Genomic DNA, 18,472 nt, shown 5'->3' with positions numbered 1-18,472 from the left:
AGGATATGAACAGACATTTCTCAAAAGAACACATTTATACAGCCAACAGACACATGAAAAAATGCTCATCATCACTGGCCATCAGAGAAATGCAAATCAAAACCACAATGAGATACCATCTCACACCAGTTAGAATGGCAATCATTAAAAAGTCAGGAATCAACAGGTGCTGGAGAGGATGTGGAGAAAGAAACTTTTGCACTGTTGGTGGGACTCTAAACTAGTTCAACCATTGTGGAAGACAGTGTGACGATTCCTCAAGGATCTAGAACTAGAAATACCATTTGACCCAGCCATGCCATTACTAGGTAAATACCCAAAGGATTATAAATCATGCTACTATAAAGACACATGCTCACATATGTTTATTTTGGCACTATTCACAATAGCAAAGACTTGGAACCAACCCAAATGTCCATCAATGATAGCCTGGATTAAGAAAATGTGGCACATATACACCATGGAATACTATACAGACATAAAATAGATGAGCTCATGTCCTTCGTAGGGACATGGATGAAGCTGGAAATCATCATTCTCAGCAAACTATCAGCAGGACAGAAAACCGAACACCACATGTTCTCATTCATAGGTGGGAATTGAACAGTGAGAACACTTGGACACAGGAAGGGGAACATCACACACCAGGGCTTGTCATGGGGTGGGGGTAGCGGGGAGGGATAGCATTAGAAGATATACTTAATGTAAATGAGGAGTTAATGAGTGCAGCACACCAACATGGCACATGGATACATATGTAACAAACCTCCACATTGTGCACAGGTACCCTAGAACTTAAAGTGTAATAATAATAATAAACATTTCTATTACTCTTAATTGCCACAGACCCCAATATGTCTGATGTCTATTGTTTCTGCTAAAACTTCTTTTTCTATGTTTCTATGTCTTGTGACTTCTATATATCTCAGTATATCAATATACAGTTGGCACTTACAAAAACTACCAGATGGCCATTGGACCTACTTCCTGTTACATGGCAAACCGAATAATCTCAGTGCACTAAGTGTTTTTAGTCATTTCCTCTTAGCTTTGTGCTAGGTGTTGTTTCAAGAAGCTAGTTAGTAATAGTTTTATTTTACTAGCTGGTATTAAAAGAATCATGCAAATTAACTCATTATCAGAAGAATCATATGAAATAGATACTTCTTTTATCTCTCTTTTTTTTTTAATGAGGAAATGGAAGCATCAAGATCGTAAGTCTCAGAACTAGTTTAAGTGGCCAAGTAGTCTCCCTCCAGAGATAAACCTTTTAACTCTTGAGCAGGACCATCTCTCCTAACTATTGAGATAACACTGTGGAAGTGAGAAACATCAATTTTAAAGAAATTTTAGTTTGTTTAATTTTATTTTTAATCTCTCTAATCTTTTTAGGGTATAAATGTTAATCCTGAGATTACTGCACTACAGACTATGCTTGCTGAATGCCAAGAAAAGCTTAAGGAACTGACTTTGATAGAGAAAAGGTTAGACTGTTTGGAACAAAAAATGAAAGGAAATGTGATGGTAGATGAAAACACCTGGACTAATCTGCTTAGTCGTGTCACTCTTCTTGAAACAGAAATGCTTTTGTCTAAAAAGGTATTTTCTTCTTTTAACATTTATAAAATATCTCACATATAACAAAGTATTTTTTTGATTGTTGTATGTGTATTTTTTTGGAAATGCTAAATATGAGAATATTTGAATAATGAGAAAATGTCTAGTTAGAATGAAGTCCTGTTTAAATATAGCCTATATGATGTTGTGGCTGTTGTTTCTCTCTTCATTGAATAAGATGATATGAAAAACTTGTAAGTTGAGCTTTTATAGATGTTAATGATGCTTGAAGAACTTAAAATGAGGTAAGAATATGATAGATATTATGAAAAGCTTAGAATTATTTTGTATCTTTTAATAGTACAAATGACCTATTTTCGTAGGGTGGAAAAGATACAGAAGATATTGATAACTCTTCCTGTCTTTTTTTCACTCATTTACTTCAATCATATTGTGTATTTCATAGAATAGTTACCAAATTTATCATTGCCTTATCAAATCTGAGAAATTTGTTTCTTTTACTCAGGATTTCGATTTCTAGTCTGTCTTTCCTTCCTAAAAAGTGAAGTTGATAGATTCAAGAAGCTTGCTATCTGCTTCCATATTTAAAACATTTCTTATATGTAGGAATATACAGTATACGTATTGCTTTAATAAAAAATTAAAAATGTTTAAACATTTATCATGCTACCTTTATATTTTATGCTCAGTAGTAAGAATATAAAATGAGAGGGTTTTTCTTTTTATTTCATTCTAAATATTTAACTGTGTTATTCCAGAATGACGAATATGTAGAGTTTAATGAAATTAATGAAGACTACGCTTCTTGTAGCAACATGGACCTTCTGAATCCTCGTAAGTTTGTAAACATTGTGAGAATTGGTATGATGAGTTTTCAGAAAAATGATTGTTACAGGTATTTGGTAATTTTAATATTCTTAAGCTTCATTGTTTAGAAATTACAAAGCTCCTAGAACAAAGAAAATAATGAACCTACAGACTACTAAAGCCGAGAATTGCTTATGAAGCCAGCCTACTTATTTCACATAACACAGTGGGTGAATAAATTTCAGTGTACAAAATGGAAAATGTTTAGAGATATTTTACTGTTTTAATCATTCTAGAATAATCAAGTGCTCTAGAATTTTAAAATTGACCTCCAAGTTTTTAAATTTAAGCTTAGGTAGGTAGTAGCTTTCTCATATGTAAATAATAATATGTAAGAGAAGAAAACACATTTGTCAGTAACCTATAAAGTATTGCAAACCTCTTCCATGTGAATGGTTCACTGGTAATGATAAAATGGGAAAGATCTGATATTAGAACAGGTCTTTTCCTGGTCACATAACTTTACTAGGCTACTGATATTTTGCTCAGTGTGACTGAGCAGCAAGTATAAGATTTCTGTTTTGCAGTGACAGCTTTGTTTTTTTTTTGATTCTTATATTTTTTTAAAAGACAGATCTAAATTTTGTGCCATGTCTATGATTAAATCATGTCCATAGAAGAGATGTTTTGTCCAATTGAGAATTCATCAAGTTAAATTTTTAATATCTGTGGATCGTTAACATTATAAAATCTTTCAGCTCTACCATATGTGTAACAATAAAATAACAATATATATTCTAGCACTAACAGTGTGCCTGGCACTATTCTAACTACTATATTAACTCATTTAATTCCTGAAGTAACCATGCAAGATAAGTACTATTTTTATATGCTACAGTTGAGGAAACTGAAGTACAGCAAAATTAAGTAACTACGACAAAGGTCACACAGTTATTGAATGGTAGATCAAATCTGAATCCAGGCAACTGATCTGAAGTTTTTTCTTAACCACTGCATATTTGGAACACATATCAATATCATTGCACAAAGAACAATTTCAGTGATTAGGTTATTAAATATGATTATTTGAGATGCATTTAAGGCAACTAAATTTATTATAGACTGCAGATTGCAGATTTGGTAAAATGTTGCATGTTTTATTTATCCATTCACATATCTATTCAACAAATGTTAACACTTGAGTATAAGATCCTTGAGAGCAAAAACTTTATCTTATGGTCTGCCTGTCTAGCACACAGAAAGTGTATCTGTGCTTTTATCACCAGTATTTGCATATAGTAGAGTTTAAATATTTATTCACTGAAAAAATATTGAATGCTTGTGATTTGCAAAACATTGCCTCTTGCAAGTTTGATTTTACATGCTCAGGCTTATTTTTTTTTTTTAATGATATGATTATAGAATATACCTTTAACCTATTTAGAAAACACATAGCTAGGTTTTTTTTTTTTTTGAGATAAGGGTGGTCTTACTGTGTTGCTCAGGCTGGAGTTCAGTGGTACAATCATAGCTCATTGCGGTCTCCTAGACGTTAACTCTTTGGCCTAAAGTGATCCTCCTGCCTCAGCCTCCTGAGTGGCTGAGACTGCAATGCAGGTGTGTGCCTCCACACCTGGATAATTTTTATTTATTTATTTATTGTTTTTAGTAAAACGAGGTCTTGCTATGTTGCTCAGGCTGATCTTGAACTCCTGGTCTCAAGCAATCCTCCTGTCTCTGCTTCTCAAAGTACTGGGATTACAGGTGTGAGTTACCATGTCCTGGCTCACATAGCTAAATTTCAACAACTGTGCCAGGACTGAAAGTAATTAACAGGCCACTATCTGAAATGGATTACAGATTATGATTAGGGTAAATACCTGATCTCATAGAGTTTATGATCTGATCTAGATTAATAAAAAGACCCAAGTTTATAAAGACTTACACATTATACCTTATACATGCTACTTGGGAATAGGGTTTGATTTCATTTGGATGCAGAGAGCAATAATTTATCACTCTGGGTTTAGAATCATATTAAATCAGAAATAGCTTTTGTGAGGTTCCAGATTTGTTTTGACTTTATCAGGAATACAGTGTTCCATGGGGAATTGTAAGGCACCTTAATGTCTTGGTAAGAGTGAATTAGCAGAGGCTTTTAAGGATTGGACTTGTGTTGGATAATTTTGGAGAGGGTTTGAGGAAGCAAAGCCTACGGGTGCTGTCAGGGAGCAGGAGCAATTTGATGATTGATGGTAAGAAAAATTTTTAGCATAAAATAAATACTCCTATTAGGCAAGGGGGGGCTGTATCTGGTCATTTATGTGGTTACATGGTGCCCTTGTTTTGTCTATGTTTGGACAGAAATAGTGGTTTTGGGTGTGTTATTTCATTATGCTAATGAAATGACCTCGTGTGGTGTTATTTTTTATGAAATTATTTATGTCCCCTAGAGGGTTCAGTAGCTTAGGTGTTAATTGTCAGACAGGACACCAACTGTTAGTGCTCCTTTTTTGTTTGCTTGTTTGTTTTGCTTTGTTTTGTGCCTTTTTCCCCTCAGAGGAAAAAAATATTAAGAAAGGTGTGGCACCACAGAAGAGTGTGGTTTGTTCCTGTGTGACTAGAAGGAAGGGTACATGTGAGCACCTGAAGGAAGCTGAAGCAGAAGAGTAGAAAGATCAAGTCATGGGGTTTATCCCAGAGTCGTAGAAAGATTTTCAGCAAGGCTAATATTCTGAAGTTTGTGTTTCACAAAGGTTATCATCAAAGCAGAATAGTGATTTGTTAGGAAAGTAAGATAGGCAAGAATAATTTGAAGAGTATTTTAGTAGTCATTATTTCAAAATACTAATGAGGGTCTCTACTAAGGCAATGATAGTGAGGATAAAGAGCAGGCAATTTATTTGGGAGAAATTTAGATGTTAAAATTGATATGCCTTGATTTCCTGATAGATACAAAAAGTGAAGGAGAGTAAGGAAGTTAAGACTGACTACTTGTGTTTGGGTCATGTGATTGGGTAGATGATTGTTACTCTTTAGTAAAATGAAAAGTTCAGGAGAGGAGAAGGTTTGGGAGAAATAATGAGTTCACTTTTGAATATAATAAATTATGTATGAAACCCTTAAGACAAAATATCTACAAATCAGTTGGATACATACATTGGTCCTTGATCTAGAAATATTGGCTTACAAATTATTAAATGGTAAGAACCCTACTATTTCCTTAGTGAATAAGGTGATGAGCCTCCAAAGATGGCAATGAAAGATTAATTGTTATGTGGTAAGAGTTGGCTAGAAGATCTCATGTCCCATACCCTTAGAAGCAGAAGAATCCCTTTCTTTACAGAGACTTCTTAGCAGTCACTACTGAAGTACATAACAACTGGTGTCAGGGTCCTTGTGTCAGTGGCCATTGCCTTTCCCCATTCCTTTCCAACCTGAACTCAGTTACCAATTCTTTTCTCAATCCCCTATAGCATAGCTAAGAAACTATTAATGTTTAAACAAGTAAGGCTTTACTAAAGGTTCAGGAAAGCAATAATAAAAATTATAGAAATTAATATGCACTTAACTGATCTGGCTATTAAATAGAGCTGGTGTTCTGTAATGGTCCACTCTGTAACCTCTGGAATCCTTTATAGGAATAACTATGAATAGCTTGCCAGCCTGCCAAATACCAGCTTTCTCCCACCATGAGGCACACTCTTGAATAAGCTTAGACACCTCAAAGTCTGCACCCCAAAGTGGAAGACAAAGAGAGCCCTTCCTTCACCCTTGATGTGTCTTCCCGGACCTATTTCCTTTTCCTAGCCCCCACCTCTTTTTGGAAAGACATAAGAAATGTTCAGGACAACTATCTGTACCCACAGAAAGTAATTCAAGATTTAGTGCGTAGTAGATATAGTTCCTGCCTAATTTCAAATTATTTCTTAAAATAACCTCTTGTCCACAGATCCTGCTAAAAGAGCTGGGTTTATGTAGTCTTCAGAGATGTACCCTGTAATCTTGACCTCCAGGCTTAGCTAATTGGATTAAGAGTAGACACCTAACCCAGAGAATACGAATTCAAAGTGTCATGAATCAAATTTCATTCTCTCTCTTAGAATTTGTGCTTAGGACACCACGAGTCAGTTAGTCAAATGATATTGCGCCTGGGCTGGGCTGGCCATGTGGTGGAAGTTTATGCTGATGAGTCAGCAGAGAAAGCCATTCTACAGAGAAGAGCAGAGGAATGGAGCAAATGGCAGAAGTAGGCAAAAGAGACCATGGTTCTATGAGAGATGAAAATTAGTCTTCTAGTTAATAGGTTTGTTCCCATTAGTGTCTGTGTAGACTTACAAAAGCTGTCTTTATGTGAACAGTTTAATGGGTGTCTTTTTTTTTTTTTTTTTTTTTTTTTGCATTGCTTTGGCAGCCAGATGTATTCTGATTAAAACACAGAGTTTGTAGGATTTATTACATTATCCATAATCTTCTCTAATTGATATTTTTGAAGGGGAGATGCCATCATTTTGTCAAATTAATATTATCAGGATATTTGAAATGTTAGGTTTTCAGTTTTTTAGAAAAAAATCTGTAGATCTTAAATTTTGCATTACTTATTTTCATATGTGTCAAATCAAGTTAGAATGTTTCTTGATTTTTGAAAGATATATATGGTCAGTTATAGGAATAGTTGTCACTAACCACAGAACAGTAGTTAAAAAAATTTGTGAAATGCTTAAATGTTGCTGAATAAAAGCATCATGACAAATTCATGGATACTAATTATTTAATGTAGATGTCACCATTTTAAGAAAAGAATATACATGATTGATTCAATAGGTTATATTTTAAAATAAGTAATTAACTTACCTGTTTTTCAAACTGATTGCTACCATGATAATAATACTGCCTTTTGTAATTTTATTGGGCAATTTTAGCATCTAGATCTCCATATGAAAGCTTTTACCTTAAAATAGTACTAAAACTCTTTGATCTATACCGATAGCCACTTTTAATTAAAATAGTATGTTTTCTTCCATCTATAAATAACATTTTTAGATATTTGACTCTACTGTGAAAGGAAAAGGTAATCTAAAACTTCATTTCTTCACAGACAGAAAAAACAAAGTAGAGAGGCCAGCAAGTATTCCTCTGTCCTCTGGCTATAGTACAGCATCATCAGATTCGACTCCCAGAGCCTCTACCATTAATTACTGTGGTTTGAATGAGATTTCAGAGGTAAGAAAATGCTTAGATTGTTTCCTTTCTAAATTAGGAAAACGAGCAAGCATTAGTTTTAGTTGTGAATATTGCTGGCAAGAAAAATAGCAAAACTGAATCTTAGTCTCTCAAAATTCTTTCATAAGTAAACAGTACTTAATGCAATGTTTCAAACTGTGTTTTGTACATTCTCGGTCCATCTTTGATGATGGTTTACTTTGAGAAGTCATCTAAATTTGTTGCTTTTTAAATTAAAGGAAACAACAATCCAGAAAATGGAAAGGATGAAAAAAATGTAAGTAACAGAAAGGGGCAACAGAAATTCATTTCTCCATAGGGAATTGTATTGGATTACAGTATATGTAGAATGTGCATGTGTGTTTCAAACCTTAAAGGTCTCTCAATCAGGTGTGGAATTTCCTTCAGGACTGCATTGGATAATAAATCCACCTACAGTTATGTGTTTGGGAGATGAGTCACTGTTTTAGTTTCCAACAAGTGATGTAAAACTTGTTGGAATCGTTAATGGAATTAACTGCAGATAGAGTACAAAGATATTTTTGGTTGGTAACTAATCAAGAGTATTATCTATTTTTGATAACTGATTTATCAAAATATTAAATAATATATGTAGATGGCTGGTTTGGAGACATTTGCAGTATTGTGAAAATATCACTGGTGTTTTTCAGCGAGTTATTGATAAGATACTAAAAAGGATGTTTTGTCTAGTACAAATGATGTGATTTTTCTAAAGAGCAGTTCAAAGGAAATATAAAATGAAATTGCATATAAGATGATTATGCAACCTACTGCTATAGAAAATTATATTATTTTGAAATGCAAAAAGTACTTAACTTACACTCCAAGAATACAAGACTCATAATTGACTCTTTTTTTTCTCCCTCTGAGCATACTTAAGTTTATTCATAGTAACTGTACTTACAGATAAGAAAAATATTCAAATTTATTTTAGGCTAAAAAGCATAATTTCAACAACTAAAATGCTATGCTTTATTATGAATTATTGATTTACTTAATATATTATTTGTTATATTTCAGGTTTGAAGAAACTGCAGAGTTACTGAAATGTCCAAATCACTACTTGTAGGATTTTCTACATGAACTTTTCTAGGACTTCGGTTACTATACATATTGTATATTTTAAGAATTCTTTATACAATTTTAATATACTACAATTTTTGACAATTAGGATTCCATTTGGTATATGAATTTTGCATTCATTATTGAATAAATCTTTTAATATTTTGAGCAATGATTATACTGCTTTACCTTGTGTCCCTTTTTTTTTTTTTTTGAGGAAAACTCATGTTCCAGTCTATTTCTCTTACAGAGTGAAGTCATTACAGCACTGTATTTCTGTGTTGACATTTGTTGGCAGTGTGCTAAGTAATGTTTTTTAAAGCACAGGCTTGAGGACTATGGTTTACATCCTGTTGGAAACATTCCAAATGGGACTTGTGTATTATACCCAGGAGGCTTTCATATATGCCATCTTCGCATCTGTACTGATGAATAAGTTATAATAAACAGTTAAAAATACTCACTGAAAATTAAATATAAAGACAGCTATTTCATGCTTGGTCAAAAACAGCAATACCTTTCCAGTTAACATTGAGAAATGAAGGTTAAGATTCCCCTTTTGTACTGGGAAACGGGCTTGAGGACTATGGTCCTCAAGTTTAGACTAAGAGGACTGTGGTCTCAAGGTTCACCGTGAGAAATGTGTTGAACATTTTAGTGTGCTCTATTGTGTGATTTTTTTTTTTTTTTTTGAGATGCAATTTCGCTCTTGTTGCCCAGGCTGTAGTGCAATAGTGTGATCTCGGCTCACTGCAACCTCCGCCTCCCAGGTTCAAGCAATTCTTGTGCCTCAGCCTCCCGAGTAGCTGGGATTACAGGCATGCACCACCATGCCCAGCTAATTTTGTATTTTTAGTAGAGATGGAGTTTCTCCATGTTGGTCAGGCAGGTCTCGAACTCCTGACCTCAGGTGATCCACCCGCCTTGGCCTCCCAAAGTGTGGGATTACAGGCATAAGCCACCATGCCTGGCGGTGTAGCACTTTTTAAGACCAGTATAACAGACAGAGAATATAGCCATTCTAGCCAACATTAAAAGATACACTGAGGTGTCATGTTTTGTTTTGTTAATGATGAAAAGTTACACATTTTTTGGAGAGAGAAATCTTAGCTGAAGTTAAATCAATGGAAAATGAAATTTATTTTAATATTACTATATGAATTATCTTTTTTAAAACTTATAGATAAAAGTGTAGCAGTAATCCCGGAAATTCCTCAAGAAAATTGACTTCATTATTTGGAAGGAAAAGTGTGTTTTTTTTTTTAATTATATGGACCATCTGATTATATTTTATTTATTCATCTGTTTATGGTATATATGTATAATTTGGTATTACATTGTCAAATATAAAATATTGTTATATGAGTAGAAATCACTTAAATTTTTTGTGTGGGTGTGAATTTGAAACAGCGTAGGAAATCACTTTTAAGAAAACATTTTTAGTGTTCCTTTTTTTTTTTTTCCCTTTTGAAACAGGGTCTCACTCTGTTGCCCAGGCTGGAGTGCAGTGGCATGATCTCGGCTCACTGCACCCTCCACCTCCCGAGTTCAAGCAGATTCTCGTGCCTCAGCCTCCTGAGTAGCTGGGACTATAGGCCTGTACCTTCATGCCTGGCTAATGTTTGTATTTTTGTAGAGACAGGGTTTCTCCATGTTGCCCAGTCTGTTCTTGATCTCGTGAGCTAAAGCTACCTGCCCACCTGGAACTCCCAAAGTGCTAAGATTACATGGGTGAGTCACCATGCTTGGCCACATTTTTGATACTCTAATAAATATTTGGTCGTCAGAACTAAATTTAAAATGATAGCCTGCAGAAACATACGATTTTGAATTTAACAGAGTTTCAGTAAATGTTTCCAGAATTAATGAAGCATATTAGCTTTAATTTTTTTGATAGTGAGAGAAGTACATTTATAAAAATTAAGAGGTTATAGTTATAATGGAAAGAACTACTGTATCGATTAACTCCTAAAATATCAGTACCAGCATGGAACTATAGCACCATCTTGTGGTTAACATGGCAGTGTTTTACCTTTTATTAAAACAAGTGATTTCCCATCAAAGAGGATATTTTTTCCCTTTTGAAAAATTCAATTTTAAAAGAAACATTTTTAAAGTTTTCTTATGGAAGATAGAAGGAAAGTCTCTTTCTACCTTTCTTTTTTTCTTTATCTAGTGCAGATATACACACAGTGACATGACTTAAAACATTTCTAATCTCCTAGTTTATATACAGTGTGCAAAATATAAGTATATATTGAAAATATAAAATATTTCATATATGTTATCAGGTGGAAATTTAGAATTCAGATTTTCTTAAACTTTAATAACTTGTCTAACAACTCTGTAACAGGGACTAAAAATCAATTCATAATATATCATACATTTACACTTACAAAGAGTCTCTATCTTGACAACATAATTTTTGGAAAAATAAAGCAAATTCGACTTTATTGAAGTTATTGGACAGATCTGCAAATTGTTATTTTAAAAAGTTTTCTTGTTTAGGCAATTTGGTAAGTGGTTTCCAGTCATAAACTAGCCACTATTGATTAACTTGAGAAGGTGAAGCAGGGGAGTTCTGAAGAGATTACCTGGAGCTACAATAATTAACCCTAAGTAAAATTTTCACTGTCATTCTTTTCATTCTCTCATAAACTGGATGAAAAATAATTGTGCTGCCAACAAAGGTGTCAGTTGCTTGTGCTGCCCTGTCTGTGCTATGCTCTGAATAGGTCTAGGTAAAGATTATATGGAAATACTATAAAGAATACATAAGGTAAAATACTAGTTAGAAAGCCTTCAGAAGAAGTTAACATCAACTATACGAAAATTCTAGGTAAAGCTAAGTACTGTTGAGTTGGAAAAAAGTAGTTCTATCCTGGTTGCTTGTTTTCCTCTACTGTTTTTAATGTGATGTAATATATTTTAAAAACAAAACTTGAAAATGTTGGGACCTTGTTTCATGCCATTCATTACTCATAACTATATAATTGATACACACTTCGGGAAGCATAAAAATTACTAAAAAAAAAAAAAAACCCTTCTCAATTTTATAAACTACAGCACTTTTGAGCTCAAGTAACATTGTAGCTTTGATTTTACTTTTAACAGTCCCCAGGTTTGCCTTCTTTCTTTGAAATGGAATGACATAAAGGTGAAGTAGAGGTAGTGTGAAACATTAAACTACAAAATTAAAGCTTTAATTGTTGTGTCCCTTGAGTTTTCTAGTGAAAATGGCAGTTTCTTATCCCACTCAGAGAAGAAAGCTGGAAAGTCAGTACAGCACTGACAGCAGTAGCACACTCAGAACATGCAAATTTATTTTTGAAGAGGAAATTTCCAAAAATTCATATTAATTTTATTATGACATGTTTATTCCTAATACTTGTGGGAATTAGGACTGTATATATATGGTTTGTTTTTTTTCCTCAGTGTAAGTCCACTAAATCCCTAGTATAAATTTGATTTGATTTTGCTTTTGAATTATTTAAATGTAAAATATTAAACTCAGCATTTAAAACCTAAAAACGTGGAACTTATTCAGTAACTATCCCAAATGTATAAATTATTTTAATTTTATGTTGGGGCGATGGGTGGTAAGAAAAGTAGAGAATCACGGGAAAGTTGAACAGTCAGGGATTAGAGTGATGAGAAGGCTGAATATTTTGGAATAGTTCTACTTCGTTTTGGAACTTCAATTTGCTTAAGGTGTTATGTTCTTGGAGTGCAAATCAACTTATTAAATCATGAGATGTAGCTCTTCATTTGTTGAAACCCTGAGAGGCACTGTGACAATGCAACAGAATTCTGTACGTGTTTCGTATGTCTCTTGGCCATCCCTATAGATTTACTTTTGCAGTTTCCCAGTAATGTTTGCCCCAGGTAGATCTCCTTTCCAGGCTCCCCATCAACAGCATTTCTGTGTTTGTTATCTTGTCTCTGAAACTTTTGAGCTTTTCGAAGACTGTATCTCTATTAGGATATTTATGAAAAAATGTTTTAAAATAAGCTATGGAATAGTTATTTGTAATTACAATTGTAAAACTATTAATTTGAACTATAGTAAAGATTGATCATTTTTAGACTCATGACTGGCTCACTTTTTTTTTTTTTTTTTTCATTTTTCCCATTCCCCACTTTGATGAGAAAGCATTACCTTCTATAAGTCCTTGTAAGGTGGAGGACGTTTTGTCTGCGTGCCCTTTGCTATTGTATGGGAGGCAAAACTTTACCATCTTAGGGTCTCTGGCTAGGCCTGAGAATTGAATTGACATAAGATAAATTAGCAGGAGACAAACAGATTTTCCCATGTACATCGGAGCCCCCATAGGAAAATGAAGATCCAAAGAAGTGGCAAAACCTAAATGCTTGTGTAGTGGGTTGAACAAAAAGTAGCAATTGTGGAAAAGTAAAATGTATGAAGAGGCTAAAGGAAGGTAAGTTATTTTAACAAGGACCATTTGTACAGGTTTTTCTCCACCTCCACTCATCTCTGGTAGCAAGAATGTTTCTTCTCTCCTTGTACAGGGAGGGCATCTTTCACATGGAAGTTTTCTACCTTCAGTGATACTTCTTTTTTCCTGATGCAGGAAGGGCAGTGTCTCTTTTGCATCTGCTGATTTTCAAGTGCCTTTAGCTCAAAATAATCTTATGCCAAAATGGCATATTTTGTGGTGGCATATTCTGCCACACTTCACTATCATAAACAGTACATAGACTCTCAAAGATTACTACTACTACTACTACTACTACTACTACTACTACTACTACTACTACTACTACTGCTACTACTACTACTAGTCCATCCCCTGCCTAAGTCCTGTTATTTATACTGTACTATCCCTTACAGTATTTCATACATCTATCTCCTTTCCCATTACCACTGTATTCAAGGTTTCTCATTCTTTGCTTGCACTATTCACTGATCTTGCCTCCTTGAGTGTATCCACAGCACTATGAAAAGTGTATTTTTTTAAATTGATTATGCCATGTTGCTGCTAAAAATGTATGTTTGTGTTTCTCCTATTACTAATGAGTAGAGCCCAACTTTTTATGCTGGAGAGCAAAGGCCTTTTTCCTTGAAGTCTTTGTTTCCAGCACCATCTACAATTCTATAGAGAATATAAATACACAGAACTCTCTTAAAGTGTGTTTTCAAACACTTTCTTTTGTCTAGAATGACTTTTCCTTTCATCTGCAAGTTTCTGCTTATCCTCAAAGACCCAATACCTTTCTTGGAAAAGCTTTTTTCTACTGTAGAGGCCAAATTATCTACTTCTGTCTCTTTGCTGCTTTAGTGCCTTTTATACTTTTGATTTTATACCCACTTTTTATAGCTATTATTTATTCGTGTGACTTTAGTTCTCATTAGTCTTCCAGCTTTCAGTCTTTTTTTCTAATGTTTGTTTCACTATAATCAAGGTTTCCAGATAAGCAAGGTTCCAGATAAGCAAGGTTTTATCAAGGTAAAGCCAGGGCCTGGTCAATCATACTGTATTCTTTCTATGGAAAAAATGTATTGACTGAAGAAAGATGTAATCATGAATTCTAGAAAAGAGCCAAAGATGAATACCTCATTGATAGATTAATGAATACATTTAGAATGAAAGTTGATTGAAGTGTCTACTAGTGCCAGTTAGTGTGCCAGGCACTGGATATAGGCAGAGCTAACAACATAGACATAGTCCCTGTTCTTCCTGAGCTAACAGCTAAGCAGCAAAGACAGTTAAATACACTAGAGCAATGTGTAGTACTGTGATAAGGCTAGGCATCAAACTGATCAGCATGGAAGGAAGTGATGTTTATCTTAAGCCCTAAGGAGTGAACAGAATATAGCCAGGGAAGATGCTTTATGCAAAAGGACTAACATAAACAAAGACTTGAAGAGCATTTGAAAGAAATTCACTAGGGCTAGCATACTGAGTGTGCAGTGTGTGTGTGGCGGGGGGTCGGGGGGAGGTCAGGTGACAGGCCCAAGGGGCAGCTTGTATCTTATTTACTGAACCATTTAAGCAGCAGAATATGATAACCAGATCTGAGTTTTTGAAGGATTTATTTTACTGCTTTAATATGGAGAATGGGTAACAGGGCAAAACTAGAGGCAGAGAAATCAGTGGGAGGCTATTACAGTAATTGAAGAAACATAGTAAGAGTGACTTGAATTATGATGACAGTGGAGATGGAGGGAAATAATGGGATTTGGAGCAAATGTAGTACTTCCAGTTTAAGGACTATCTTCAATCTAGTATCTGGACTGAGAGACAGCAGAAAGATACTACACTAGTGTTTAATCTGATATCTTGCCTAATTGGTTCTGTCTGGAATCTTGTTAGAAGTGCCCAATCTCAAGCCCTGCTCTTGACCTACTTACTACATTAGATTCTGCATTATACAAAGAACCCAAAGAAAGGTACCATAGGTACCTTAAGTTGAAGAAATATTAGTTTACATTCACATACTTCTTGTTTTATTATCATAACTAACATTTGAATCTAAGCCTTCAAATTCAGATTCTCTGGAATTGCTTTCATCTAAATATATACAGCTTTTTGTAATTCACATTTAGTATCTTGGACTCCTTAGCACCTTTGGTTAGCGTTTTAGGGTTTTGAGTGCATTTAGTTAAATGGTTTTTTTCCTCAGTCAAATACTATATAAATAAGAATTAAAACATCCTGTCTTCAAAATTAGGTGTAAGCTTTGTACAAATAACTTTTTTGGTCCTCATTAATAATGATTCTTTACTAAGCATGCACAATTCATACCATTAGCCTTCATCTTTGAAATATCTGTGTTTATGCTGAAAATTTTCCTAGTTTTTTACTTTTAATTATGTTACCCAAAGTACAACAGGCAATATTCTACATACATATTTGTTTTTCTGTATTATGTCATAGGGTGACTTTCCTGAAGATATGGAAAGCAATTATTAGGGATCCATATTTCACATTTAATTTAAAATTCAGTAATATATGGTCTCAAAACTTTTCTGAAAATCATTTGTCAAGGAAACCCCATTTGAGTAGTGTTAAAATAAAGGAATGAAAAATGCATCTTAAGTTTAAGAAAATACAATATTTAGAAAGCAGTTTCCATAGATGAATTAGGTGAAAGAGAGTGAGAGGAGAGGAAAACAGAAACTGCTAGGAGTTCATAAACTTTACCCAATCAATAGGTGTCTTCCTTCAGATTTGCCAGCTTCTGTTTAAGCTTTGATTTACTGGGTAAGAATCTGATGAGTGTTTTTAAATTCTGATCATTGTTTGTCTGTTGATATTCAAACTAGGACATTTAAAACAACACCACAGCTGAGGACTTTTAAATGAACATCGGTAACAAACATCAAAATGTTTAAAATGTATTTATGTTTTCACACTGCCATGAGAAAGTAGAAAAACCTTTAAAGTTTAAAAGCATTTCAGTATTCCAATTATCCTCTCAATTTTGCACCATTTTTAAAACTCACTGTTCTCTTCCACCTTCACTTTTTATATACTGTGCTTTTTCACTTTCTGAATGTGCTGGGCTTTCCATGACTTTACAAATTCTGTTCCATCACTTAAAATGTTCATTGTTCTCCACTCTTCATTTCCTATCCTCTGCATCACATTGACTGGTAGAATTCTACTCATCATAGGGGTTACAGGTTAAACATAACTCCCTCCAAATAATGTCCCCTAGGTCCTTGGAATAGGTTAGATTCCCTGTTTATGCTATGAAAAGCACCCTGTAATTTTTCTTCATTTCAGTTTGTGCATTATTAAACCTTCTATATGCAATTGTTGCTTAAGGTTGTCCTCCCTGCTAAACTATGAGTGTTATGTGAAAAGAGATACTGAATTTTGTTTGCTGATGTATCCTCCATGCTTAGCACAATGCTTGGTACATAGGACATTCTCATTTTATTTGATGTCTTGACAAACAAGACGTCTTCACATCCCCCATATTACATAGAATTCAAATTTTGCAAACAACTGTTAATTGATTTCTAAATTCAATATCTGAAATTAATTCCATTTTAATTTAATGTCAGCTATTTATTGTTATACTACATTTCTGTATTTGGTAATATATTTAAATGCAGAATATAGTATGTAGCATTAATGCCCAAGTTAGTAACTTTTAAAATAGTTTCTCCATACTTTAAGCAGTGACATTTTGAGTCTAAATGTGAGATTTTCCTAATAAAAGGTGAGGAAATTTTATGATATTTTTGAAAATTTACTCAAAAAAGTACACAGGTCTCATTTAAAGCACTAAAACGCAGCAAGTTTTTAGAGAAAATGAGATTTCTGTTTGCAGCAATATGGCATACAAGGTATTAAAAAATGTAAAAAACTCCTGCAACAAATCAAAAAAAAATAATAAATATTTATCACTGATATCACAGGAAATTAAAAGAAATCCCTAAAGGCCAAAAGAAGAGGAAGCAGAAACTCAAGAGTATTATGCTTGCCTGAAGCAGCAGCTGCCCCGAGAGATTGTTGATATTAGAAACTAAGGCCTTGAGAGGTTTCCCCCCTCATGTTTTTTCATCAGGCTTTATTGTGTTATAATTTACATACAATAAAATTCACCAGTTTCAGTCATACATTCATGTAACCACCACCATATTTAAGATATAGAACATGCATCTTCGCAGTCATTCCTCTGATACCAAACCAGGCACGTTCTGCCCATCCTGCAGTAAGCCAATCACTGAGACAATGAGTCTTGCAGTGGAGAAAACATTTTATTCATGAGGCAGCCTTGTGAGGAGGTGGGAGAACACCCCTTAAATTCTCCTCCTTGAAGTTAGGGTATTAGGGATATTTGTGGGATAAAGAACAAGGCAGTCCAAGGCATGGAAAAAAGTGATTGGTGGTAAGGAAAAGTGAGGTAATTGCTGATCTGTGCAAGTGCAGTTAAGCTTCATGGCTTTTCATAGGATGCATGTTCGCAAAATGGTGTCACTGGCACAATCTGAGGCTGAAATTTTTGGCCTTTTGATGTCAAAAGGGCACTCATTGGACATTGATGCAGGTCAGTTGGAGGGTCAGCGGAGTCAGTCAGCTTGAACTGGACAAGAGCTGATCCTAATTTCCTGAAAATCAACCATTACTATGGTGACCTGTACATCAGAGATGTTACGTATAAGGAAACTAGTGGAAGTTTAGTTATATATTGCTTAGTTGCATGACTTTTAGCTATGTAGATTTTAAAATCAACTAGAAGCAAGTGACTACAAACAAGGCAAATTAAGTTTGACAGGCCTAATTAGGTTAGCCCTGGGTTTCACCTCGTTCTTCAGCAACCACTGATTTGCATTCCATCATTTTAATGTTGCTGTTGCTAGAGTTTTATATTAATATCATCATACCATATTTAGTCTTTTGTGTCTGGCTTCTTCCATGTAGCATAATGCTTCTGAGATTCATCCATGTTGTTGTATGTAGTAGTTCATTCCTTTATATGGCCAATGAATATTTCAGTATGCTAACATACCGCAATTTCATCAGCTGATGGACATTGTGATATGTCCAGTTTGGAGAAAGCTGCTATGAACACTGGAACATGTGTCTCTAGACACATGTTTTTACTTCTCTTGGGTAAAAACCTAGGAGTGGGATGGCTGGGTCAAATAGTAAAGTTATGTTTAAGTTTATAAAAAACTGCCAAACTATTTTCCAAAGCGACTGGTCCATTTGTTTTTCTTGCGAGTAATGTATGAGAGTTTCAATTGCTCTGTATCCTTACCAACACTTGATTTTGTCAGTCTTCTGGTGGATGTGTGTGGTGT

At 34.3% G+C, this 18,472-nt stretch overlaps 1 protein-coding gene across 1 annotated transcript in view; it reads left to right on the top strand.

Moving 5' to 3' along the window:
* The window catches only part of LOC108534049 (centrosomal protein of 44 kDa), a gene marked incomplete at its 5' end in the record, with an annotated part of 12,677 nt that extends 3,492 nt beyond the window's left edge, over positions 1-9,185 (top strand). The window contains 5 exons of the mRNA XM_017879145.1: positions 1,393-1,599; positions 2,337-2,412; positions 7,484-7,608; positions 7,848-7,885; positions 8,650-9,185. Of these exons, the coding sequence (XP_017734634.1) occupies positions 1,393-1,599; positions 2,337-2,412; positions 7,484-7,608; positions 7,848-7,885; positions 8,650-8,698 (495 nt within the window). The remainder of the gene's footprint in view (positions 1-1,392; positions 1,600-2,336; positions 2,413-7,483; positions 7,609-7,847; positions 7,886-8,649) is intronic.
* Between the last annotated feature and the right edge of the window lie 9,287 nt (positions 9,186-18,472).

Source organism: Rhinopithecus bieti, unplaced genomic scaffold, assembly GCF_001698545.2.
Source record: "Rhinopithecus bieti isolate Rb0 unplaced genomic scaffold, ASM169854v2 scaffold_9996, whole genome shotgun sequence".
NCBI classification, from domain to species: domain Eukaryota; kingdom Metazoa; phylum Chordata; class Mammalia; order Primates; family Cercopithecidae; genus Rhinopithecus; species Rhinopithecus bieti.
The sequence above is the reverse complement of the archived record's forward strand: the minus strand, read 5'-3'. Positions and strand labels throughout refer to the sequence as shown.